General features: G+C 42.8%; 1 protein-coding gene across 1 annotated transcript in view; it reads right to left on the minus strand.

The window, feature by feature from the left end:
* CPNE2 (copine 2) overlaps window positions 1-27695 on the minus strand; it is a 161193-nt gene that overhangs the window by 72657 nt on the left and 60841 nt on the right. Inside the window, exon 2 of the mRNA XM_056526169.1 lies at window positions 8575-8765. Within this exon, the coding sequence (XP_056382144.1) occupies window positions 8575-8742 (168 nt within the window). The 5' untranslated portion in view covers window positions 8743-8765. The remainder of the gene's footprint in view (window positions 1-8574; window positions 8766-27695) is intronic.

Consider the following 27695-nt stretch of genomic DNA (forward strand, 5'->3'; position numbering starts at 1 on the left):
GAGGGTAAATGTTCCTGCTGTCTTAATTTACTGTACTATTTTGTGCGAGAAAAACTGCCCACGCAAAAGATTATCAGCCTGATCTCCAGCCTTATTTAGCCAACAGAACAAAATCAGAACGGCTTGATCTTGTTTTTCTTTTTTTTTTACTAAAACACCACCCAGGACAGGGGGCCATATATGGAGCAGAATGTTGAATTGGTGACACCATTTAGGCATCACTCCCATACAGCTATCCCAGGAAGCCTCCATAGATTATTATAGATGCAGAATAGCCTATTAATAGGGTTTTTAAATACTGTCTAAAAAATGTTTTTCTTTTTTTCCTTCAGCCTTTGAGCCCATGATGCCAAGTCATAAATAACACTGTGTAATATGTGTCTATTATCTCCGAGCGCTGCTTTGTCCCATTTTCATGCACTGAACCCACACCCGAAAGTGCTGTAGTGCAAGTCTTTTTATTTTACTGTTGTCTCTAACCTTTCCCAGCATTCCATACAACAAGAGAATAGCAAGGTGAATAGCAAGGTGGAAAGGATTTACTGAAGAATATGACACTGTATTATAACTTGGCATCATGGGCTCAATTACTTGAATGAATTACTTGTGTCTGCACCTGTGCTATGTTAAGGGGTATTCCAGGATTTTTTTTTATTTGACTATGCTACAGCGGCTGTAAAGTTAGTGTAATTCATAATATACTGTCTGTACCTGTGTGTGACGGTTTTCTCACAATTCTCCATTTTCCCTATATATATATATATATTTTTTTTTTTTTTCTACACATGCTCTTGAGCTGTTGGGTTTTCCAGAGCTCAAATCCACCACATTATATGTGGAAACATTAGTAATGTTTTTTTTAAAAATAAAATATAAGTTTTTTTTGAGGCACACCCCTTTCCCTAATGGCCACGCTCCTTTATAGGGTTTTCTGAGTAAAGTGGAAAGTTAGTAGGGTTTTCTGGATTTTCTGTCAGAAAATTATGGCACAGGACACAAAAACACCTACAAAATCTACTTGGAAAATAATCTGCATCACCTATTAGCTGGTTTAGTTAACGTGAAAAAAAATTTTTGAGCATAGTATCACTTTTTTTGGCACATTTTCATCCACCGCCTTCTTGCTGAGGCCATGCGTATTTGAAAAAAGTGCCACACATGGTGAAAATAAGGTGCAAATCATTTGGAAATGTGAAGCAACAGATGCATAAAATATATATTTCATAAACTATGAATTTACAACCAAAAATTGCAAAACAGCTTTGAAATATCCACATAAAAATCTCTTACAAAGAAACCCATTTACTTAGCAGTAAAAAAAAAAAAAAAAAGTCTGCGGCTCCAACAGAAAACATCACTTCTTTATTAAATCATTTAAAAAGCTCTTGGCTGTATTAAGCTAAAAGGGGTATTCCAGGAAAAAACTTTTTTATATATATATATCAACTGGCTCCAGAAAGTTAAACAGATTTGTAAATTACTTCTAATAAAAAATCTTAATCCTTTCAGTACTTATGAGCTTCTGAAGTTAAGGTTGTTCTTTTCTGTCTAAGTGCTCTCTGATGACACCTGTCTCGGGAAACGCCCAGTTTAGAAGAGGTTTGCTATGGGGATTTGCTTCTAAACTGGGCGTTTCCCGAGACAGGTGTCATCAGAGAGGATTTAGACAGAAAAGAACAACCTTAACTTCAGAAGCTCATAAGTACTGAAAGGATTAAGATTTTTTAAAAGAAATAATTTACAAATCTGTTTAACTTTCTGGAACCAGTTGATATATAAAAAAAAGTTTTTTCCTGGAATACCCCTTTAATTTCATATACAAATTCATCATTAAATGAATTAAGACCCAAAGGAGTCAACTATAGGTTACTGCCTCTGGAAGGCCTATGGATGAAGTATAAGGAGGCAGAAAATTGTCCTAAATTTTTAACCTTCAGATACATAAGTAAAATGTGATTGGTTGTTTTGTATTCCTTCATATTTTCAGGGTGCGTTCACACGCTATTTGTTTTTGCGGGTTTTACGCTGGCTGCGTATTTGAAAGGGGGCGGGCTCTTCTCGCCGGCCGCAGCAGATTTTCCACGGAGGAATTTACGCTGTGGAAAATCCACCGCAAGCCCTATTGAAGTCAGTAGAAGAGCCCGCCCACTTTCAAATACGCAGCGGAAAACCCGCAAGAACAAATAGCGTGTGAATACACCCTCATGATGTTTTATACATCTCCTTCCCATACAAAAAGGGAACAAAGGGAACAAAGACTCCAAAACAAAAAAATGAATTAAGCAAAACTTTGCATTCTTCTTTTTGTAACTACTGAATGCATCTTTGATCATCTTCAAAGTGAACGTGTATCCTGTACTGCAGCACATGAAGGTCGGTATAATGGACTTTTAGGAACTCAGTTGGCAGTTTTATGGTGCCACTATAAGGCTATGTACTCTTTAATGTATTCTTCGTGGGGCAGATATTGATGCAATATGGCAATTAATGGAGTTACAATTTTTCTTCTTACGATTCCAATGGAATCTGTGAAATAAACCTTCCCTTGTCCACTGATTTAACATGCATTGCCTGTCAGATTTTTCAACAATTCATGTCAACAGAGAAACAAAAGTGGGATACAGAATTTTTAGAAATTGAATTGAAATATATATTATATCTGGTTGAATAACGTAACATAAATAATATACTTTTTATGCCATTTCTATATTTTTGAAGGAGCTGCATGAAAAAGCAAATGAGAACTGGACCTTCAGCCTACACAGGAACAGTGTGATCCTATATGAGAACATTACATCTCAGGATAGTTCTTTTATGCAGCTGGTAATCTTCTGTTAATGTCTGGAATGCTTATTGTGCAAAAATCCAAACATCTGGGATTAGCAGGATTTGTGGCAGCCTCATGTGACTGTATTTAAACATTCAGACTGAAAGACAGTGCCTGCTCATAAGGATTGAACAATAAACAGTGCAAAGCAAGTCACTCACAGAAATTAAGAAATGATGGACATAAAAAAAAGAAAGAAAAACTGATCAATTTCTGTATTGTGCATGAACACATTGGTAGTTAACACATATACTAAAATGCCAGCATGCGAGGAAACACTCCCTGTGAATATTCTCAGTCACAGAATAAGAGAGATCCTGCTATGTTGTACCTGTACTCCACTAAATTACAACTAAAAATCCTTCTGCTTTTCACATTGCTTCCATAACCAACTTTGCACAATATGGGTTAGGTTGGCTATGCCCTCTACAGACCACCACTCAACTTATTTAAAGCAAGATGGTAACCTGATCCCAGGGCCAGACTGGCCTACCGGGATACTGGGAAAATTCCCAGTAGGCCGACTGCCCAGCATGCCAGCAGGGGTCGGCACCTGTGTGGCCACCCGGCGGCCGCTCACTCACACTAGCACACAGGGTCCTGACTTTAGTGTCAGGACCCTGTGAGCAGTGGCCACTAAGTGGTGGAGCTAAGAACTATAAGCTCCACCATTCACCCCAGTACCTGCACACCCCAAGGGCCACACATAACGTTTGTAATTTTGCCGGCGGTGCCATGACATAGACGTTCTATGTGGCCTGGACACAGATGGAACGTCTCTGTGTGGGAACGGTAGGAAGGTGAGTTTTCTTTTGTTTTATTTTTACATCTAGAGAGGAGAGGTGAGGGGAGGGGCGGCTATGGGGAAGACTGCCTGTCTATCTACCAAAGGTGGGGGATGAGGGAGGATGCTATTACTATTACCTAAAGGGGACTGTTGCTGTTACTACATAAAGGGGCTTCTGCTATTACTACTACCTAAAGGGGACCGCTGCTGTTATTACATAAAGGGGGCTTCTGTTATTATTACTACCTAAAGGGGACTGCTGCTGTTACTACCTAAAGGGGGCTTCTGCTATTACTGCTACATAAAGGGGACTGCTGCTGTTACTACGTAAAGGGGGCTTCTGCTATTACTACTACATTCGGGGGTTGCTGTTGTTACTATGTAAACTGGGTTGCTGCTGTTACTAATACATAAAGGGGACTGCTGCTGTTACTACCTATAGGGGCTTCTGCAGTTTCTACTACCTAAAGGGGACTGCTGATGTTACTACCTAAAGAGGTGTTCTGTTGTTATTACTTAAAGGTGACTGCTGCTGTTATTACCTGAAGGGGGCTGCTGTTATTACTACCTAAAGAGGAGCTGCTACTGCTATATGTGGGGGGCTGCTACAACTACTGACTAAAGGGAGCTGCCTAAAGGGGACTGCTTTTACTACTGCCTAAAAGAGGCTGCTGATACTACTGCCTAAAGGGTGCTGCTACTACTACTGCCTAAAGGGGACTGCTGACAACTACTGCCTAAAAGGGGCTGCTGATACTACTGCCTAAAGGGGGCTGCTGCTACTATTCCAACTAAAGGAGAGTACTGCTACTACCTAAAAGGGTGCTGCTACTACTATATAACGGGGGCTACAACTATATACAGTGAGGCTACTATCTACAATAAGACTTAACTACAGGAAGTAACTACTACTTATAGGGGACTGCTACTGCCTACAGGGTGTAACTACCTACAGGGGAAAGCAATCTACACAGGGAGCTCCATGTGCAAGAACCTACTGGAGTAAAGGGAGGGGCGAAACTACCTACTCAGCCACAACCCACATATCTACACACTCCATTCTGAAGGACACTAAGAGGGTTATTATTACTGTATAGAGTGCTATAGGTGCTGTAAAAATGCAGTGTTTAACCCCTTAAGGACCAGGGTTTTTTCTGTCTTTGCACTTTCATTTTTTCCTCATTACTTTTAAAAAATCATAACTCTTTCAATTTTGCACCTAAATATCCATATGATGGTTAATTTTTTGCACCACCAATTCTACTTTGTAATGACATCAGTCATTTTACCCAAAAATCTTCGGCAAAACAGAAAAACAAAAATCATTGTGAGACAAAATTGAAAAAAATACGCCATTTTGTAAATTTGGGGGGCATCTGTTTCTACATCGTACATTTTTCGGTAAAAATGACACCTTCTCTTTATTCTGTAGGCCCATAAATGATACCCTACTTTTATAGGTTGGATTTTGTTGTACTTCTGAAAAAAATCATAATTACACGCAGGAAAATTTATACGTTTAAAATTGTCATATTCTGACCCCTATAGCTTTTTTATTTTTCCGCGTATGGGGTGGTATGAGGGCTAATTTTTTGCGCCGTGATCAGAAGTTTTTGTATTGATCAGACTTTTTGATTGCTTTTAAAAAAAAATTCATGATATAAAAAGTGACCAAAAATACGCTATTTTGGATTTTTTTTTGTGTGTACACCATTGACCGTGCGGTTTAATTAACAATATATTTTTAGAATTTGGACATTTCCGCACACGGCGATACCACATATGTTTATTTTTATTTACACTGCTTTTTTTTTTTTTAAATGGGAAAAGGGGGGTGATTCAAACTTTTATTAGGAAGGGGTTAAATGATCTTTATTCACTTTTTTTTGCAATGTTATAGCTCCCATAGGGAGCTCTCATGCCTGGATCTCAGGCACTGAGCAGTCATTTGGCGATCGGACACCAGGAGGCAAGGTAAGGGACCCTCCTGCTGTGTCACAGCTGTTCGGGATGCCGCGATTTCGCTGTGGACATCCCCCTGAGCTAACCGGCAATGATTTACTTTCCCTTTAGTTCAACTTTGAACGCAGTGTCTAAAGGGTTAATAGCGAATGGCACCGCGATCAGCTATTAACCACGGGTCCTGGACGTTGTTAGAGGCCGGGCCCGACCCGCGTTATAGAACGGGAGCAGGCTCAGGGCGTACAGATACGCCCTTTGCCCATAACAGGTTAAAATGTTTGTCTTGCAGGTTATTTGGAGATGAGTTGTGACTGGAAGAAAACATTATGGCTGTCTGGGCCAGATGGAGAAGAAAAAGGAAAAAAACAACTCCAGTTAGAGAAGACATCACCTGATGTAACTGCATGTAATGTAATCACATATATGGTCTGTAAAGCCTGTGTACAGCTGATTTATACCACTATATGGTCACTGTATTGGGGATATATTCTCTTCTTGTATATTGGTATTATTGGTAATATTGGTCTTAGTATACCGGATTTGGTCAATAACAGTATGATGGTATTATGTATGGTGATAATATTCCTCCTTGTATACTGGTACTATTGGTAATATTGGTCTCTCTATACATGATTTGGCTAGTACCAGTATCATAGTATGTATATATATATATATAAGTAAAATGACTCTAATATAGTGAAGAACTTAGCAACTTATTTCCTTGATAGATATATAGTGTAAGTGTACTATAAATTGATAAATCTGTGTGTGGCTGCCGATGGTTGACACAATGCTGTGGGGCTGGTCTGCAATTATTTCCAGGGCAGGTTCCCCAGTTCGGCCTTGCCTGATCCGCTATACATTTAGCAATCTGTGCTACATTTGTGCTTTGTTTTTCAAAAACTGAGCTCCAAATAGTCTGTCTAGCCACTCCTAGGATTATTCCCACTAAATTATCGAGGATGAGGAACACTTCCAATAATTGGCCTAAGTGAAAGGGCCAACAAGCCGACAAAGGAGAAAACACTCGTTCGTCAGCTGATTGGATCTTTTATGTGGCATATGAGATCATTGTTATCGGCTGCACATCGTCCAGTGTAAAAATAGGAAATGTAGTTTTGTGTAGCAAATTAAGTTTCTATGCTGCACAACCGATCCAACAATTGTTCTTAACATGTTAAAGGGCTATCAGCCACCAGTACCCGTGTCTAATTCCAGACATCACTGATCACCGCGATCAAAGATGCCACAATCAAAGTTGATGTGAATTAACCCCTTCCCTAATAAAAGTTTGACCTTTTCCCATTTAAAAAAAAAAAATTTAAAAAAATAAACATATGTGGTATCGCCGCGTGTGTGAATTTCCAAACTATAAAAATATAACATTAATTAAACTGCACGGTCAATGGCGTACACATAAAAAAATTGCCAAAGTCCAAAATTGAGAATTTTTGGTCATTTTGTATACCATTAAAAAAAGTATAAAAGAGATCAAAAAGTCCAATCAAAATAAAAATGGTACCAATAAAAACTACAGATCATGACACAAAAAATGAGCCATCACACATCCCCGTACGCTGAAAAATAAAAAAAAGTTATAGGGGTCGGAAGAGGACATTTTTATATATGATAAAAAATTCTGTGTGCACGAAAATTAACAGAAGTAAAACAAAATCAAACCTATATAAGTTTGGTATCATTTTATTCGTATGGACCTACAGAATAACAGATAAGGTGTCATTTTTACTGAAAAGTGCACTGCGTGGAAACGGAAGCCGCTTACAATTACCAAATGGCTTTTTTTTTTCAATTTTGTTCCATAAGTAATTTTTTTTTTTTTTTTGCTTCGTCGTTGATTTTGTGGTGAAATGATTGATGTCATTACAAAGTAAATTTGGTAGTGCATAAAACAAGCCCTTATAAAAGTCTGTTGGTGGAAAACTGAAAGCGTTATGATTTTTAGAAGATGAGGAGGAAAAAACGAAAGTGCAAAAATGGAAAATCCCTGAGTCCTTAAGGGGTTAAGACCTGACCACACAATTCATTGAACATGTAAAAGCTTAGTATCGTACTCGCTATCATACCCTGTCGGCCATGTAAAAATGGAGCTTAGGAACTGTCCAGAGGAAAAGTTGCCAATAGCAACCAATCAGATTGCTTCTTTCATTTTGCAGAAGCCTTTTAAAAAATTAAAGAAGCGATCTGACTGGTTGCTATGGGCAACTCAGCAACTTTTCCTCTGGACAGGTTTTAATAAATCTGCCCCTTACTGTATACTGGTATTACTGAATTCACTGTACAGTCTTGCTGACAACATGAAAAGTAATCACATCCATGTCAAGCCAACTAATAAGAGGCCCATTGTTTTTATGGCCACTGTTGCCTATAGGCCCTGAAGTATTGTGACTAACTCAACATTCTCCTGTCTAGCTTGAGAACGTTCACCCATGGCATCTTCTGGTGTGTCTCTGTGACCTAGCATAAGTACAATTAGATGGATAATCATTTTGGCAAACTCTTTATAGAATAAAGCTACCCCAAGGATCAGCCGATCATTGTAGGTCTAGTTTTCAATCCTTAATGATCGGAAGTTACCAATGGCGTTGAGTGCGCCAGTAAAGAGGTAGCTTTTTGCAGAGGCTCTTTCCCCATCTAATATACCATATACTCTACAAGGGAATATGGGACAACCCTTCTAGTGAAATCACCTTTATGTGTCACATGAACATTTATATAACAACAATCATATATGAAGTGAACCTCAAGTTTAATACAAGTTCATTATAAGATAAACAGCATAAACAGAAAATCTATGTTAAGCTGTAAGACTAAAGCAAGTGATTGAGAAGGTCACCTTCCGAATCTCAAGTGCATTACAACTCTGGTTATAGCCACTTAATCCCTCTCATATAAAGTCATTTCTGAGAACTGAAGCTACTGACTGAACCATAATCAATACTTCCTCAATGCTAGATAATAGAGATGGACATTACAGTACCTCAGTCCATTTTTCATTTACTTCCAAAAGTAAGACGCAAAAGGGATCAGATTTGGAGGCTACATCACGATCGAGGAGGTTTTGACAGGAGACAGAAAGTTCCACTTTGCAGACGCAGTACTGGGATCCCACCGGAGCGGCAGACGAGGAGCTGTAAGTGTACGCCATGGGGGGCAACAAAGCGCGGCAATCTGAAAATAAGAAAATTGATCAAACTAAGTTCAGCTGTATAAAAGAGCTTTCCACCTTTGAACTACATCATCATTCATACATGTAGATAATGCTGTATAACAGAGGTCTGCAATCTGTGGGTCTGACAGCCACTGTCTATTTTAAATTACTATACAGCTAAATACAGTCTATTTACCCCAGTTAGGGTGCATTCACACCACGCTTTTGCAATACATTTCCCATATACATTTTCAATGTGAAAACCGTATGGAACAGTATATAAAAAAAATATGCATTGACTCTCCATTGAAAACTGTATGCCAAATGATGCATCCAGTTGCATCCGTTTTGCGTCTTGTACGGTTTTGCCCGTTTTTTTTCCCATACCGAAAACCGTAGCCTACCACAGTTTTTGGTCCCGTGAAAAACCGTATTAAACCGTATACGTTTTTTTTTTAAACATGGGAGTCAATGGGAACCGCACACAACACTATGTGCATATGGTTCCATCCGGTTTGCACCATACGGTTTTTGACTTTGCACAGTTTTTTTTCTTGGAATTTCAATCAAACAAGTGAAACTTTATTCATAATGGAGTGAAAAGTTAAAAACGTATACTTTTTTTCTTAAAAAACAGATGCAACTGGACATCCTTTAACCGTATACGGGTTAAAATTTGTACACACGTTTTGATACAGTTTAGTCCGGTTTTGAGGAAACTTGATACAGGAACTGTATTGCAAAAACGTGGTGTGAATGCATTTTAGTACTGTTGTGTACAGTTGTGTACACTGTTGTGTACACTGCATAGACAGGCTTTTACATAAGAATGCATTATCAGGATGCAAAAACAATGCAACCCCATATGTCAATTCAGCTCTGCTACATCTTCATGCTGCAGATACAAACTATAAAATCTATAGAATGTATTTTTAAATTACTCCTAAAGGTTGAGAAAGAAAATCTAACAGTGAATTGCAGAGTATCAAGAATAGAGCACTCTGTAGCTTCAAAACTTCTTCTTTATTACATCAATACGGTGTACAGGCAGGGGGGTGGACAGTATTGCGGAAGTTTATCACTTGCACATTGCAGCTTTCACAATCCTTTGTTTTAAGACTTGGTAGATGTTAGGCCCAGTACTGTGAGGAAAGTTCTATATTAAAAAGTATGTGGGGGGGGGGGGGGGGGGGAGTAACGCACTTTGGAGGGGATGCTTAATACAATTGAGTTCCTGTATTTTTCTCAAATAGATAACAGTGCCCATACTCTCGGAGCTTCACAAAACTCCACAATGCACAATAGGTAATACACATATGTAGGGCAATTAGACACAGGCTGTACGCCAACTTAGCTTTACTGCAACAGTGAGGCCTATTCAAGACATAACTCACGATTTCGTAGAAGTACTCTTCATTCTTTTATTCAATATTTTCATTTTTCACATATAATCGTCTCTCTGGATATAGGTATAGCAGCAATGAAGCAGAAGTTTAAACATTCGCTGTAGCTTCCCGAGTCATGGCACAACGTTTCAGGGGCGGACTTTTCATGGAATAAGGGGGTCCGCCCCTGAAATATTGTGTCATGACTTGGGAAGCTACAGCGAATGTTTAAACTTCTGCTTCATTGCTGCTATACCTATATCTAGAGAGACGATTCTATTTGAAAAATGAAAAAAGTCAATAAAAGAATGAAGAGTACTTCTACAAAATTGTGAGTTATGTCTTGAATCGGCCACACTGTTGCAGTAAAGCTAAGTTGGCGTGCAGCCTGTGTCTAATTGCCCTACATATGTGTATTACCTACTTTGGAGGGGATGGCCAGCCAGGAGATATCCAAACCCCTACAAAATTAAATCATACAACACACCATGACATGAAACAAAAATACAAAAGCAAGGCCAGCAATAAGAAGGGCAAGAAGTGTGCATGATGCCCATTAATGCCAGTGAGCAATAATACATGGACACTTGGTGCTCAAAGTGGGACCTGCTCTTTGCCCTGAATAAAAAGAGGGGTTCCATGTAGCATACCTTCCTCTAGTAGGTACACTCAATTGCCTTAGTGGGACATATGTACAGGAGTTATCCAAAAGCGATACACACTGGCCCTGATTAACTAAGAGTAGAGTGTAGTTTTCTTTGTGTTTTTTTTTTTCCACAACATATATTTTTCCACGGTATTTATAAAGGTTTCCCTACATTTTGCACTTTCACACATGCTTTAGCTGTGGGATTTTCTAGTGCTCAAATCCACCAAATTTTTTGTGGAAACCTTAGTAAATGTGATGGGATTTTTGGAAAATATCGGGGAAACACCCCCTTTTCAGTGACCACGCCACGTTTCAAGTTTTCTCAGTAAAATTTAGAGTTGGTCAGGTTTTTGATTTTTTTACGCCAATTCTGGCGCAGACACAAATTGTGCCGCACTATCTGGTGCAGACACAAATTCTGGCACTCAACCCAACAAAACAGGTCAGGTTTACAATACAGGAATGGCTAACTACTGAGGGGGAGAATGATCAAAACCTGTCCAGAGGAAAAGTTGCCCATAGCAACTGTCAGGGACTGACCGGGGGACAGGGAGAGCGAGCTCTAAACTGACCCTAAAACCGCTCTCCCTGCCTACTTGCCCATCCACCCTAACCGGTGGATCGACAACTAGGCGCCGATACCTCCCTGAGCTTAAGTGCAGGGGCCTAAATACACATACTAATAAATAGTCGGTCACAAACCAGAAACAAAACAGGAACATAGAACTCTATAACAGATTAAGTTCAGAGGACACAGATCAGAGAGTTAGTACAAAGGACTCTATATCAGTGGACATGAACAGAGGACACTATAGATAAGCGGTCATAAACAGAACTCCAATGATCTGAATAAAGAACTAATAAACATATAGTTCAAAACACCAGACAGGAAAACAGATAAGTCTAAACATACCCCAGAACAAAACAGGAATAAGCTTAATCCCCTAGAAAAAACCTCTGTTAGACACAGGAATAACAATACCCTCTGACTCCGCACGGACAGGTAAACGGGATCTATCGCTAAACAAGAATTATCACAATCCCTCCGAACGCCTCAAGTAAACACGGAGTCCCCATGGACAGGTAACAGGAATGTCAAGTTACAACTTAGAAAAACGGATACAAAAGGATATAATTATAGGACACAGTACACACTGAACACAAGACAGGATAAATCGCAATCCCTCAAAAAACCTCCAGTAGACAAGGAGTCCCCATGGAATGGTAACAGGGATGCAACATAGGACACTGTTCACACTGGACACACAAACTGGACACTCCACTAATGAAGTAGCCATTAATAATAAATCCACAGTGAGGTCAGAAACTGAACCAGTAGAAAAACAGAAATATAAAACACAGAATGTCATATAAATGGATACAAGAGAAAACAAAGTGTGAACAGACACATAGCAAAAAGAACATACAAATCCTAAAACTGACTAAACAAACACAGCTTAAAATCTACTATAAGCATGCAACCTAACCATGGCTAAAACCCAAAAATACAAAGTGCATGCTAAGACAGAGATAGTAGATTAAAAGCTGAAACAAAGAGTGTTTCACCAAGAGCTTCATGCAGCATCTTAGTAAGTCACACCAGCACAGAGGCTAGACTGGGCCAACTTTAAATAGACACACCCAGGGAGCTTGTCACGATGCCGGCTGGCAGGAGGTGGATCCTCTGTGCCAGAGAGGGATAGCGAGGACCGTGCTAGTGGACCGGTTCTAAGACACTACAGGTTTTCACCAGAGCCCGCCGCAAAGCGGGATGGTCTTGCTGCGGCGGTAGTGACCAGGTCGTATCCACTAGCAACGGCTCACCTCTCTGGCTGCTGAAGATACAGAAGATAGGCGAGGTACAAGGGAGTAGGCAGTAGCAAGGTCGGACGTAGCAGAAGGTCGGGGGCAGGCGGCAAGGTTCGTAGTCAAGGGAGATAGCAAAGGTACTGGTACACAGGGTATAAACACACAAAGAACGCTTTCACTGGCACTAAGGCAACAAGATCCGGCAAGGGAGTGCAAGGGAGGAGACTAGATATAGCCAGGGAACAGGTGGGAACAAATTAAGCTAATTGGGCCAGGCACCAATCATTGGTGCACTGGCCCTTTAAGTCTCAGGGAGCTGGCGCGCGCGCGCCCTAGAGAGCGGAGCCGCGCGCGCCAGCACATGACAGCAGGGGACGGGAACGGGTAAGTGACCTGGGATGCGATTCGCGAGCGGGCGCGTCCCGCTGTGCGAATCGCATCCCCAACGGCCATGACAGAGCAGCGCTCCCGGTCAGCGGGACTGACCGGGGAGCTGCAGGGAAAGAGACGCCGTGAGCGCTCCGGGGAGGAGCGGGGACCCGGAGCGCTAGGCGTAACAGTACCCCCCCCCTTAGGTCTCCCCTTCTCTTTATCGGGTAACTGCCTCCCCTGGGATGAGGACACCGGGAAAGGATGGAGGGATTCCTCAACGGCAGGCAGAACCGCAGGAGTAGGAATGGGGAGAGAGGGCAGAGGGCGGGACCTGGCACGGGGCAGTGTGACACCAGGACGAGGGCCATGAGGGGACACAGAAGCTTGCCTGATGGAACTGGGAGGGGGGGAGGGGCATTTCCTGTGGCAGGCAGAGTCCTTAATGACCTTAGGGGGACCAGATACAGGAGGAACCACAGAGTTACGGCAAGGGTTACTGGGAACCGGTTTTAGACAGTTCTTGGAACAAGAGGACCCCCAACTCTTGATCTCCCCAGTGGACCAATCCAGGGTTGGGGAATGAAGTTGAAGCCAGGGAAGTCCAAGGAGAATTTCCGAGGTGCAATTGGGGAGGACCAAAAGTTCAATCCTCTCGTGGTGAGATCTGATGCTCATAAGAAGGGGCTCCGTGCGGAAACGTATGGTACAGTCCAACCTGGCTCCGTTGACCGCGGAAATGTGGAGTGGCTTGACAAGACGGGTCACCGGAATACGGAATTTATTCACAAAGGAGTCCCGAATAAAATTCCCAGAAGCTCCAGAGTCCAGGCAGGCCACGGCTGAGAGGGGAGAGCTGGCTGAAGTGGAAATCCGAACAGGTACCGTGAGACGTGGAGAAGCCGACTTGGCATCAAGAGACGCCACACCCACGAGAGCTGAGTGCGAGCGTGCGTTTCCCAGACGTGGAGGACGGATTGGGCAATCCACCAGAAAATGTTCAGTACTGGCACAGTACAAACAAAGATTCTCTTCCTTACGGCGATTCCTCTCTTCCAGGGTCAGGCGAGACCGATCCACTTGCATGGCCTCCTCGGCGGGAGGCCTAGGCGCAGATTGCAGTGGAGACTGTGGGAGAGGTGGCCAGAGATCTAAGTCTTTTTCCTGGCGGAGCTCTTGATGCCTCTCAGAAAAACGCATGTCAATGCGAGTGGCTAGATGAATGAGTTCATGCAGGCTAGCAGGAGTCTCTCGTGCGGCCAGAACATCTTTAATGTTGCTGGATAGGCCTTTTTTAAAGGTCGCGCAGAGAGCCTCATTATTCCAGGAAAGTTCAGAAGCAAGAGTACGGAATTGTATGGCGTACTCGCCAACGGAGGAATTACCCTGGACCAGGTTCAGCAGGGCAGTCTCAGCAGAAGAGGCTCGGGCAGGTTCCTCAAAGACACTTCGAATTTCCGAGAAGAAGGAGTGAACAGAGGCAGTGACGGGGTCATTGCGGTCCCAGAGCGGTGTGGCCCATGACAGGGCTTTTCCAGACAGAAGGCTGACTACGAAAGCCACCTTAGACCTTTCAGTAGGAAACAGGTCCGACATCATCTCCAAGTGCAGAGAACATTGCGAAAGGAAGCCACGGCAAAACTTAGAGTCCCCATTAAATTTGTCCGGCAAAGACAGGCGGAGGCTAGGAGTGGCCACTCGCTGCGGAAGGGGTGCAGGAGCTGGCGGAGGAGATGATTGCTGATGAAGTTGCGACTGAAGTTGGTGCACAATGGTGGACATTTCTGACATCTGGTGGGTTAGATGGGCGATCTGTCGGGCTTGCTGGGCGACCACCGTGGTGATATCAGAGGCAACTGGCAGGGGAACCTCAGCGGGATCCATGGCCGGATCTACTGTCACGATGCCGGCTGGCAGGAGGTGGATCCTCTGTGCCAGAGAGGGATAGCGAGGACCGTGCTAGTGGACCGGTTCTAAGACACTACAGGTTTTCACCAGAGCCCGCCGCAAAGCGGGATGGTCTTGCTGCGGCGGTAGTGACCAGGTCGTATCCACTAGCAACGGCTCACCTCTCTGGCTGCTGAAGATACAGAAGATAGGCGAGGTACAAGGGAGTAGGCAGTAGCAAGGTCGGACGTAGCAGAAGGTCGGGGGCAGGCGGCAAGGTTCGTAGTCAAGGGAGATAGCAAAGGTACTGGTACACAGGGTATAAACACACAAAGAACGCTTTCACTGGCACTAAGGCAACAAGATCCGGCAAGGGAGTGCAAGGGAGGAGACTAGATATAGCCAGGGAACAGGTGGGAACAAATTAAGCTAATTGGGCCAGGCACCAATCATTGGTGCACTGGCCCTTTAAGTCTCAGGGAGCTGGCGCGCGCGCGCCCTAGAGAGCGGAGCCGCGCGCGCCAGCACATGACAGCAGGGGACGGGAACGGGTAAGTGACCTGGGATGCGATTCGCGAGCGGGCGCGTCCCGCTGTGCGAATCGCATCCCCAACGGCCATGACAGAGCAGCGCTCCCGGTCAGCGGGACTGACCGGGGAGCTGCAGGGAAAGAGACGCCGTGAGCGCTCCGGGGAGGAGCGGGGACCCGGAGCGCTAGGCGTAACAGAGCTATTGGCTAGCAAGTCAAAGACATTAACTATTCCCTAGCCAGGGAACATAAAACTGTTCACACACAAGCAGGCCAATACAGACATGACAGCAACCAATCAGATTGCTTGTTTCATTTTTCAGTGGCCTTTTCAAAAATGTTTGTTCTTGAGAATAGTGTAACGGGTCACGGCAGGTGGTGGATCCTCTGGGCCTGTGTGGATGATGACGTGAGCAGTGCCGGGGAGCGGAGTCTAAAGTGCCACTGGTTTTCACCAGAACCCACAGTGAAGCGGGATGGTCTTGCTGCGGCAGGCGGCACCTAGGCCGCTACCCCTGGCACGACTTGTCCACACAGGTAGCTGGGATGTGGCATGGCACAAAAGGAAATTGGCAAGACGAGGTCAAGGTAGCAGTAGGTCAGGGCAGGTGGCACAGGTTCAGGTAATGGAACAAGGATCAGGAACATGAATATCAGGAACACAGGAACACAGTATGCTTTCACTAGGGCACAAGGCAACAAACAAAGATCTGTCCGGGAACAAAGGGAGGAGCTGATACTTAAAGACAGGGTGCAGGTGTAGACACTTAATTAAATGAGTACTGGCCCTTTAAATCCAAGAGCTCCTGCGCGCAGTCTAGGAGGCGGGGGCACGTGCGCCAGGGCTGCGAGAACAGGAAGACCAGGGAGGTGAGTGATGGGCTAGGATTCAAATGTGGGCACGTCCCGCGATGCAAATCCCAGCCCCGCCGGCAGCGGGGACATGACAAGAGAGCATTCACGGCTAGCATGTCTGGCCGGAGCGCAGATGTTACAAACAGGAGTTTCACAGTGGCTTACTCAGGAGATCAAGAGGGATCAACCACTTGTTTAGCTGACAGCTATTTCATGTGTATGGCCAGCCTTGGAAGCAAGCTGAATACAAAAAAATCAATGTTAATCTTATTTAACACTTTCATCAATGGGGTGTTTTAAATTTCACATTTTTAAATAGTCTGTAGGGGTATATATATATATATATATATATATATATACACATACATACAGGGTGGGCCATTTATATGGATACACCTTAATAAAATGGGAATGGTTGATGATATTAACTTCCTGTTTGTGGCACATTAGTATATGTGAGGGGGGATACTTTTCAAGATGGGTGGTGACCATGGCGTCCATTTTGAAGTTGGCCATTTTGAATCCAACTTTAGTTTTTTCAATAGGAAGAGGGTCATGTGATACATCAAACTTATTGGGAATTTCACAAGAAAAACAATGATGTGCTTGGTTTTAACATAACTTTATTCTTTCATGAATTATTTACAAGTTTCTGACCACTTATAAAATGTGTTCAATGTGCTGCCCATTGTGTTGGATTGTCAATGCAACCCTCTTCTCCCACTCTTCACACACTGTTAGCAACACCGCAGGAGAAATGCTAGCACAGGCTTCCAGTATCCATATACACTGCTATATACAACTATATACACCGCAAGAGAAATGCTAGCACAGGCTTCCAGTATCCGTATACACTGCTATATACAACTATATACACTGCAGGAGAAATGCTAGCACAGGCTTCCAGTATCCGTAGTTTCAGGTGCTGCACATCTCATATCTTCACAGCATAGACAATTGCCTTCAGATGACCCCAAAGATAAAAGTCTAAGGGGGTCAGATCGGGAACCCTTGGGGGCCATTCAACTGGCACATGACGACCATTCCACTTTCCAGGAAACTGTTCATCTAGGAATGCTCGGACCTGACATCCATAATATGGTGGTGTACCATCTTGGTGTAAAAACCCAGATTCAGTGCATAAAGAGGGAAACACATCATCATGTAGCAATTTCGCATATCCAGAGGCCTTGAGGTTTCCATTGATTAAGAATGGCCCCACTATCTTTGTACCCCATATACCACACCATACCATCAATTTTTGTGTTCCAACAGTCTTGGAGGGATCTATCCAATGTGGGTTAGTGTCAGACCAATAGCGGTGGTTTTGTTTGTTAACTTCACCATTCACATAAAAGTTTGCCTCATCACTGAACAAAATCTTCTGCGTAAACTGAGGGTCCTTTTCCATTTTTTGTTTTGCCCATTCTGCAGCACCTGAAACTACGGATACTGGAAGCCTGTGCTAGCATTTCTCCTGCGGTGTATATAGTTGTATATAGCAGTGTATACGGATACTGGAAGCCTGTGCTAGCATTTCTCCTGCGGTGTTGCTATCAGTGGGAGAAGAGGGTTGCATTGACAATCCAACACAATGGGCAGCACATTGAACACATTTTATAAGTGGTCAGAAACTTATAAATAACTCATGAAAGAATAAAGTTATGTTAAAACCAAACACATAATTGTTTTTCTTGTGAAATTCACAATAAGTTTGATGTGTCACATGACCCTCTTCCTATTGAAAAAACAAAAGTTGGATTCAAAATGTCCGACTTCAAAATGGCTGCCATGGTCACCACCCATCTTGAAAAGTTTCCCCCCTCACATATACTAATGTGCCACAAACAGGAAGTTAATCACCAACCATTCCCATTTTATTAAGGTGTATCCATATTAATGGCCCACCCTGTGTGTGTATATATATATATATATATATATATATATATAACACAATGGGGGAATTTCTCAAGGGATTTACACTGGATTTTTGGTGTATATTTGTGTGACTTTTAGTGGTACGCCGGGCTGCATGATTTCTCACAATCCAGCTGTAGGCAGAGATTTACTAACTGCGACTTTTGTTGAAAAGTTGCACGAAAACTCGTAAACGGCATAAAAAGTCACAAATCTACATCAAAAAAATTTGGCTTAGAAAAAGAAGCGTAAAGTCCCGCCCGCATCTAACATGCTTGCCCGTATCTATCACTCGCATCTATCACTGGCTGCCCGCATAAACCACCAGCCACCCACTGTTTTAAGACTACAACTCCCAGCATGCCCTTACAGTGAGGACATGCTGGGAGTTGTAGTCTTTCAGTAGCTAGCTGGCAGGTGTTAAAGGGGTTATGAAGGAAAAAACTTTTTTTTTATATTTCAACTGGCTCCAGAAAGTTAAACAGATTTGTAAATTAGGGAAGAGTATGTGCAGCTCACAATTATATAACCTACCGAGGACAAATGGGTAATGCACCTATACCTATGGTGCAAAAGTTAGATAAACAAAAAGACAAAAATACCCAGACCTCAAGGAAGGTATAACAGATGTATTAATTTGAACTATAATTAAAGAACCAAGAATCGTGCTTCAATTATAATAGGATATATAATTTTATTAAAAATAGTAATATAGTAAGCTGATAAAAATTAATAGGCTGATAAAAATTCCACCTCGCAAGGGGCCCCTTGCGGGAGGGAGATGAATTGACCTGAAATATACATGGACTGACACTGGTATATGGAGACTATTATCTGTCACAGAATGCACTATATATATATATATATATATATATATATATATATATATACACTGAAACAGTTAAAGACAAAATGTACTGATATGTTCTGAAACCGGTAAAGACACTTAGTTGCTGGATGGTATCCTTCAAATCAGTCTTTTTCACTGTAAAGAAGGTTGGATGCAAAAATATATGCAGTATGAAACAATGTAACAAGTTCCTCTTAATAGATGAAAGTGTAACAATGTTCAGTGTGTTACAATTGGTGTTCGCTGTTGCTAGTTTTTCAGTGTCTTTAGATCAAGACAGATAGCTGGCAGTTTTGCAGTACATTACCGATCCTTAGAGCGTGGATCTGCCGTGGAGCTAAATGGATAAAGCACTGAGGTGGTCACTGCAGGTGGGCTACCTCCGGGTCCCGGCGCTGGCAGGCGTCGGGGATGGATGGTTGTAGAGGTGTCACTGGCTGATGGAATGTCCCGCCGTAGAGGTCAGGTCTGCAACAGACCGGGGATGGATGTCTCTACCTCGTGAGAGTGGCGTGTGACGTCAGTGCCGGCACCTGCAGGATGTGCTTGGATTGCCCCGGCTCGTTGCAAGTCCACTCTGGACTGGAAGTCCGCTATGGACTGGGGCGGCAAGATCGTCAGGATCGTCTCCGGACCGGACCAGTGGGATCACAATGGAGAATCCAGGTAAATTTACAACATAGAAATTAAATTTGTAATGCCGAGTGCAGTCTTAGTGATAGTCCACAACTGACGAGACGCGTTTCAGGATGTATAGGTAAACCCTTTCTTCAGTAGTCTTTCTTGACTACTGAAGAAAGGGTTTACCTATACACCCTGAAACGCGTCTAGTATGTATGCTAAAAAAGTGTTTATCAACCCCCCTGTGATAGTATGATAAATGTGTCACACATAAGAAACACTTGTATGGAAAACAGTGTACGTAAGTCGTGTACGTAAGTAACAGCTTGATGAATTCCCCCAATGTGTTCATACTACATACTGGTGTCTGCAACCCTAAGTGTAACTATAGTATTTTAAGCTAATACCTTGCCCAGTGCAGCACAGGAGTGCTGCCGAGCACATACTGTTTTTAATAGTTATTGTACTTTGCAGTGTTTTTATTGTGAGCGTTCAGTGAAAATGCACATATCCTTACAAACTAAAATCCCTTCACACATTTTTAACCACCTGCCCTTGTATTCACAAAATAGCATCTTCACTACTTCCATTCTAACCAGGTCATCGGTCCCTCTGGAGATGACAGCTGCTATGACCTTGCTTAGGCTCCTTCAAGAATATCTGATCTTCTTTCTGTGCTTTCTCTTAAATAAGACTGTTATCTAGTAGATGTTTCTAAGAGATGTTTTCTCCTGCCTGGTCACTGCTTGATATGGCACTACTATACACACAAAGCACCAATAAACACATCGGCCGGCATTTATCATTGTAGTGTAAGTGAAGCATTTTTCTACACCTTTTTGTGTGCTGGTAATGTGTAGGAGCACCACATTTATGAAATGGTCGCAGGGCCTTTGATAAATTTTGTGCAGGTCACATTTTCTGAAATTTCTCTCTTCACATACACCAAAAAGCTAAGCTAAGTCTGGGCTGGTGTAGTTTAGAAACTTTTCAATGGCTTTGCACCTTTTTTGTGCCATTTGACAAAAGGCGCTGTTGATAAAACCTGTCGATATCATGCGCAGACTCGAAATCAGTGGATTGTTACCCACAGCAGAATTGTGTAAACAAAAAGGCGCATAAAAAGGTGCAAAAAAAGACACTAGCGCCAAAATAGCGCCAAATGTAGAAAAAAGGTGTACACACGATGATAAATGCCAGCCATTACACATAATATCTGAAAACCACATGAAATGTTTTCACCACACCTGCAGGCATACAAATAATCAGTGTTGTCCTACAGTCATGGCCGTAAATGTTGGCCCCCCTGAAATTATTCAAGAAAATGAAGTATTTCTCACAGACAAGGATTGCAGTAACACATGTTTTGCTATACACATGTTTATTCCCTTTGTGTGTCAGAACTAAACAAAAAAATGGAGGAAAAAAAGCTAATTAGACATTGGCCCTCATTTACTAAGTTTTCCGGGTTGTATTTTTGCTTTTTTCCCACTGATAGCTAGGGCTTTTCACACATACTTACTAATGTGTCGCATGTGAGTGCCGCACAATGTCGCATACGAGTTATAGTGTCGCAGCAGAATCCCTATCGGATTCTGACAAGATACCAGTCAGAATTCATTCCACTCAGAAGCGTGGGAGTGTGAGAAATTGATATTATGAGATTATGGCTCCAGCAAACAGAAAGCACATTCCCAAACCCCCTCCTGTCACATTCCCCCCCCTGTCAGATTCTTGTACTGCAGTAATACACTGGGTTTCCCGGGCGGATTTCAAATCTTCCACTGGACCTGGGAAACCTAGTGTATTACTGCAGAACAAGACCTCTCTTCATCAGCCAATCACTGGCTTGACACGTGACACCACTGCGGCCAGTGATTGGCTGAAAAGGGAAAGGTCCTACTGCACCAAGAAGAGAGGAAACTCCAGAACACACGACGACGAATCTGCAGGGACCGGGACTAGGTGAGCAAAATTTTAATGCTTTATTTTTCTCCCTGCACACTTTGCTCGGTGTTTTTCAAGCAGGGTGCCTCCAGCTGTTTTGAAACAGCCTTTGCCAGTTCGGGCATGCTGAGAGGTGTAGTTTTGCAACAACTGGAGGCACCCTGGTTGGGAAATAGTTTGCACAAACTTGAACACGTTTTTTTGCAACAGCTTGCAGCTGTCGGTTAAAAAACAACACAAAACCCGAATAATGTGGTCGGGAAAATTGGTAAATGTGTGTGAAAGTAAGGTTTTTGTCGGGGCACGCCCATTTTTAGGCTTTTCAGCAAGCCGAGTCGTTCGGGAATTAGTGTCGCAACATGTCGCACATTGTATGCGCCATGGTGCAGACAATGTGCGACAATATAAACCCGACAAATGCCGTCGGTTTGGCGATAGTAAATGAGGGCCATTATGTCACACTAAACTCCAAAAAATGGTCTTGACAAAATTATTGGCACCCTTTCAAAATTGTGAAAAAATAAGATTGTTTCAAGCATGTGATGCTCCTTTAACCCCTTAAGGACCAAGCCTATTTTAACCTTAAGGAACAGGCCAATTTTATTTTTGCGTTTTCGTTTTTTCCTCCTCGCCTTCTAAAATCCATAACTCTTTTATATTTCCATCTACAGACCCATATAAGGGCTTGTTTTTTGCATGACCAATTGTACTTTGTAATAAAACCTCTCATTTTACCATAAATTGTACGGCTTTTGTTTTTACACTGTACACTTTACGGTAAAAATGACATGTGTTCTTTATTCTGTGGGTCAATACAATTAAAATGATACCCATGGCTAGATACTTTTATATTTTTGTACCACTTAAAAAAAATCTAAAACTTTTTGTACAAAATCAGTAATCTAAAATCGCCCTATTTTGACCACCTATAACTTTTTCATTTTTCCGTATATAGGGCGATATGAGGGCTCATTTTTTTGCGCCGCAATCTGTACTTTTTATCAATACCACATTTGCATGTATAAAAGTTTACATTTTTTATAAACATTTTTTTTTATATAAAATGTGACAAAAAAGCTGCATTTTTGGACTATTTAAAATTTTTATGTTTACGCCATTCACCATATGGGAACATTAACATTAGATTATGTTAGTTCACACATTTATGATTTATGCACGCGGCGATACCAAATATGTTTATAAAAAAAAAAACGCTTTTTGGGGGTAAAATGGGAAAAACGGGCAATTTTAATTTTTATTGGGGAAGGGGATTTTTCTTTTTTTTTTAAACTTTTTATTTTTACATTTTTTAACTTTATTTTTACACTTTTTATGTACCCATAGGGGACTATCTATAGCAATCATTTGATTGCTAATACTGTTCAGTGCTATGCATAGGACATAGCACCGATCAGTATTAGCGGTGATCTTCTGCTCTGGCCTGCTCGATCTCAGACCAGAGCAGAAGACCCTGGGAGATGGCCGGAGCCAGGTGAGGGGACCTCCGGCCGCCATGCTGGATGATCGGATTGCCGCGGCAGCGCTGCGGACGATCCGATTATCCATTCAAAATACCACACTGCCGCAGATGTCGTGATCTGTATTGATCACGGCATCTGAGGGGTTAATGGCGGACATCCGCGCAATCGCGGAAGTCGTCCATTACCGGCGGGTCCCCGGCTGCTGCTAGCAGCCGGAACCTGTCGTGTATGACGCGAGCACCGTTCTGATGCTCATGGTAATACACAAGACGTAAATGTACGTCCTGGTGCATGAAGTCCCACCAAACCAGGACGTACATTTACATCTGTGGTCGTTAAGGGGTTAAGCTCACCTGGGGCAAGAAACAGGTGTGGGCAATATGAAAATCACACCTGAAAGCAGATAAAAAGGAGAGACGTTCACTTAGTCTTTGCATTGTGTGTCTGTGTGTGCCACACTAAGCATGGACAACAGAAAGAGGAGAAGAGAACTGTCTGAGGACTTGAGAACCAAAATTGTGGAAAGATATCAACAATCTCAAGGTTAAAAGTCCATCTCCAGCTATCTAGATTTGCCTTTGTCCAGTGGGCAACATTATAGAGAAGTTTGCAACCCATGGCACTGTAGCTAATCTCCCTGGGCGTGGACAGAAGAGAAAAATTGATGAATGGTGTCAACACAGGAAAGTCCGGATGGTGGATAAGCAGCCCCAAACAAGTTCCAAAGATATTCAAGCCGTCCAGCAGGCTCAGGGAGCATCAGTGTCTGGGCGAACTGTCCGTCGACATTTAAATTAAATAAAACGTTATGGCAAGAGACCTAGGAGGACCCCACTACTGACACAGAGACATAAAAAGCAAAACTGCATTTTGCCAAAATGAACTTGAGTAAGCCAAAATCCTTCTGGTAAAACGTCTTGTGGACAGATGAGACCAATATAGAGCTTTTTGGTGAAGCACATCATTCTAATGTTTACTGAAAATGGAATGAGGCCTACAAAGAAAAGAACAAAGTACCTACAGTGAAACATGGTGGAGGTTCAATGATGTTTTGGGGTTTTGCTGCCTCTTGCACTGGGTGCCTTGAATGTGTGTAAGGCATTATGAAATCTGAGGATTACCAACAGATTTTGGGTCACACTATACAGCCCAGTGTCAGAAAACTGGGTTTGCGTCGCAGATCTGGACAGTTCTGAAGTGGCCAGCAATGAGTCCAGGTCTAAATCCCAATGAACACCTGTGGAGAGATCTTAAAAGAAGAGAGACCTGGAGCAGTTTGCAAAGGAATAGTGGTCCAACATTCTGGCTGAGAGGTGTAAGAAGCTTATCGATGGTTAAGGGTGTGCAACCAAATATTAAGTTAAGGATGCCAATAATTTTGTCCAGCCCATTTTTGGAGTTTGCTGTGACATTATGTCCAATTTGCTTTTTTTTCCTCCCTTTTTTTGGTTTAGTTCAAATACACACAAAGGGAATAAACATATGTATAGCAAAACATGTGTTACTGCAATCCTTTTCTGTGAGAAATACTTCATCTTCTTGAAAAATTTCAGGGGTGCCAACATTTGCGGCCATGACTGTATGCTATGGAAAGTCATCATTCACAGCTCTGTGCTGAGAAATACAGGAGCATTGAGGTATAAATAAAAAAGAGAAAATCCAAGACGACTAGTGAACAAGGCCATCTATTTTATGCTAATTTGAGTTTTAGGAGAGATCTAGACCCTCCAGTACAGGGTGGATGTGCCGGTCCTGGCTTAAGTCTACATTCCTATATATTTTTATATATTTGACGGTCTATGTTTAAGCCCTCTATAAATAAAAAGGCCAGCCATATCTTATATCATATCTGATTATTATGTAGATTACATGGTTCAGCATCCTAGGTTTCCATTACATAACTTTTCTAAACATTTAACAGTGTAAAGATTGTAAGGCTAAGTTCACATTAACATTGTCTTATGTCCTGTTCAGGGTGTGTAGGCTCTTTTTTTTTTTCTTGAGCAGAACAGACCCTGAAACCGGCTCGAAACAGAACGGACACGGAACGGGGTCCTTTGGGGATCCAGTAGTTTACAGAGAAAGAAAATAGTGCATGCACTGTTTTTTTTCTCCACTAAGCTCCTGTCGTTTTGACGGAATTGCCGATGGAACCCAAAATAGCGGAGTCGGAGGGCAATGAGAACGAAGCCTAACATCGTATTATGTACAACATTCGGCTTCTACGACACAAAGCAATCAACTGTGATCTGTGGAGGAACTCTACAGCGAGTATTTAATTTCCCAGCGGTGCCACCACAAGGGACTGCTATCAACAGGTGGAGGAGGGACGTCTATCCACAGAGGGACTGCTATCAACAGGTGGAGGAGGGGGACATCTATCCACAGAGCGACTGCTATCAACAGGTGAAGGAGGGGGACATCTATCCACAGAGGGACTGCTATCAACAGGTGGAGGAGGGACATCTATCCACAGAGGGACTGCTATCAACAGGTGAAGAAGGGGGACATCTATCCACAGAGGGACTGCTATCAACAGGTGGAGGAGGGACATCTATCCACAGAGGGACTGCTATCAACAGGTGGAGGAGGGGGATATCTATCCACAGAGGGACTGCTATCAACAGGTGGAGGAGGGACATCTATCCACAGAGGGACTGCTATCAACAGGTGGAGGAGGGACATCTATCCACAGAGGGACTGCTATCAACAGGTGGAGGAGGGACATCTATCCACAGAGGGACTGCTATCAACAGGTGGAGGAGGGACATCTATCCACAGAGGGACTGCTATCAACAGGTGGAGGAGGGACATCTATCCACAGAGGGACTGCTATCAACAGGTGGAGGAGGGGGGCATCTATCCACAGAGGGACTGCTATCAACAGGTGGAGGAGGGGGATATCTATCCACAGAGGGACTGCTATCAACAGGTGGAGGAGGGGGACATCTATCCACAGAGGGACTGCTATCAACAGGTGGAGGAGGGACATCTATCCACAGAGGGACTACTATCAACAGGTGGAGGAGGGGGACATCTATCCACAGAGGGACAGCTATCAACAGGTGGAGGAGGGACATCTATCCACAGAGGTACTGCTATCAACAGGTGGAGGAGGGACATCTATCCACAGAGGGACTGCTATCAACAGGTGGAGGAGGGACATCTATCCACAGAGGGACTGCTATCAACAGGTGGAGGAGGGACATCTATCCACAGAGGGACTGCTATCAACAGGTGGAGGAGGGACATCTATCCACAGAGGGACTGCTATCAACAGGTGGAGGAGGGACATCTATCCACAGAGGGACTGCTATCAACAGGTGGAGGAGGGGGACATCTATCCACAGAGGGACTGCTATCAACAGGTGGAGGAGGGACATCTATCTACTGTACATAGGGACTGCTACCAACAGGGGAGACATCAATCTACTTGGGGACGGCTAACAACGGGGGGGGGGGGGGGGGGGGGGTCATCTATCTTCAGGGGGTCTGCTGCCTATAGGTGGGGATCTATCTAAAGGCATCTGCTACCTACAGGCGGCCTCAGCTGGATGGAACAGAATAAGAAAAGTGAAAGATACTGATCAGAAAAGACATCACCTGTGTCACATGATGTAACTGTATGTAATCTCTTATATGGTCTGTAGTGATAATGATGGGGGTTGTTGTCAGTCACCTGATGTAACTGTATGTAATCTCTTATATGGTCTGTAGTGATAATGATGGGGGTTGTTGTCAGTCACCTGATGTAACTGTATGTAATCACTTATATGGTCTGATGGGGGTTGCTGTCAGACAACTGATATAACTGTATGTAATCACTTATATGGTCTGTAGTGATAATGATGGGGGTTGTTGTCAGACAACTGATATAACTGTATGTAATCTCTTATATGGTCTGCAGTGATAATGATGGGGGTTGTTGTCAGTCACCTGATATAACTGTATGTAATCTCTTATATGGTCTGTAGTGATAATGATGGGGGTTGTTGTCAGTCACCTGATATAACTGTATGTAATCACTTATATGGTCTGCAGTGATAATGATGGGGGTTGTTGTCAGTCACCTGATATAACTGTATGTAATCTCTTATATGGTCTGTAGTGATAATGATGGGGGTTGTTGTCAGTCACCTGATATAACTGTATGTAATCTCTTATATGGTCTGCAGTGATAATGATGGGGGTTGCTGTCAGACAACTGATATAACTGTATGTAATCTCTTATATGGTCTGTAGTGATAATGATGGTGGTTGTTGTCAGTCAGTCACCTGTGTATGGGAGGTCCTCCTAAACTCAGATGACAGACTGACAATATTATTGCTGTTAAATATGTATTCCCATTCCGCACGTGCAGGCGTGACTAAGGGCGTGGTTGAGGGAGTTGTTAGAGGTGTAGCTGAGGGTGCAGGTAGGGGCATGGCTTGTCCCTATTTTCTCTCTCAACAAAAGTTGGGAGGTATGTATAAATGCTGCAGGTTCTCCATGCATAAAACCTACAGCAAAAACACTACACATACACGTGGCTGTACCCTTAGACGTCCTTATAATTTGTTAGGCAATATTACATTTAAATTAAAGGGGTATTCCAGGCAAAACCTTTTTTTATATATATATATATCAACTGGCTCCAGAAAGTTAAACAGA

This window comes from Hyla sarda, chromosome 6 (assembly GCF_029499605.1).
Source record: "Hyla sarda isolate aHylSar1 chromosome 6, aHylSar1.hap1, whole genome shotgun sequence".
Classification (NCBI taxonomy): Eukaryota; Metazoa; Chordata; class Amphibia; order Anura; family Hylidae; genus Hyla; species Hyla sarda.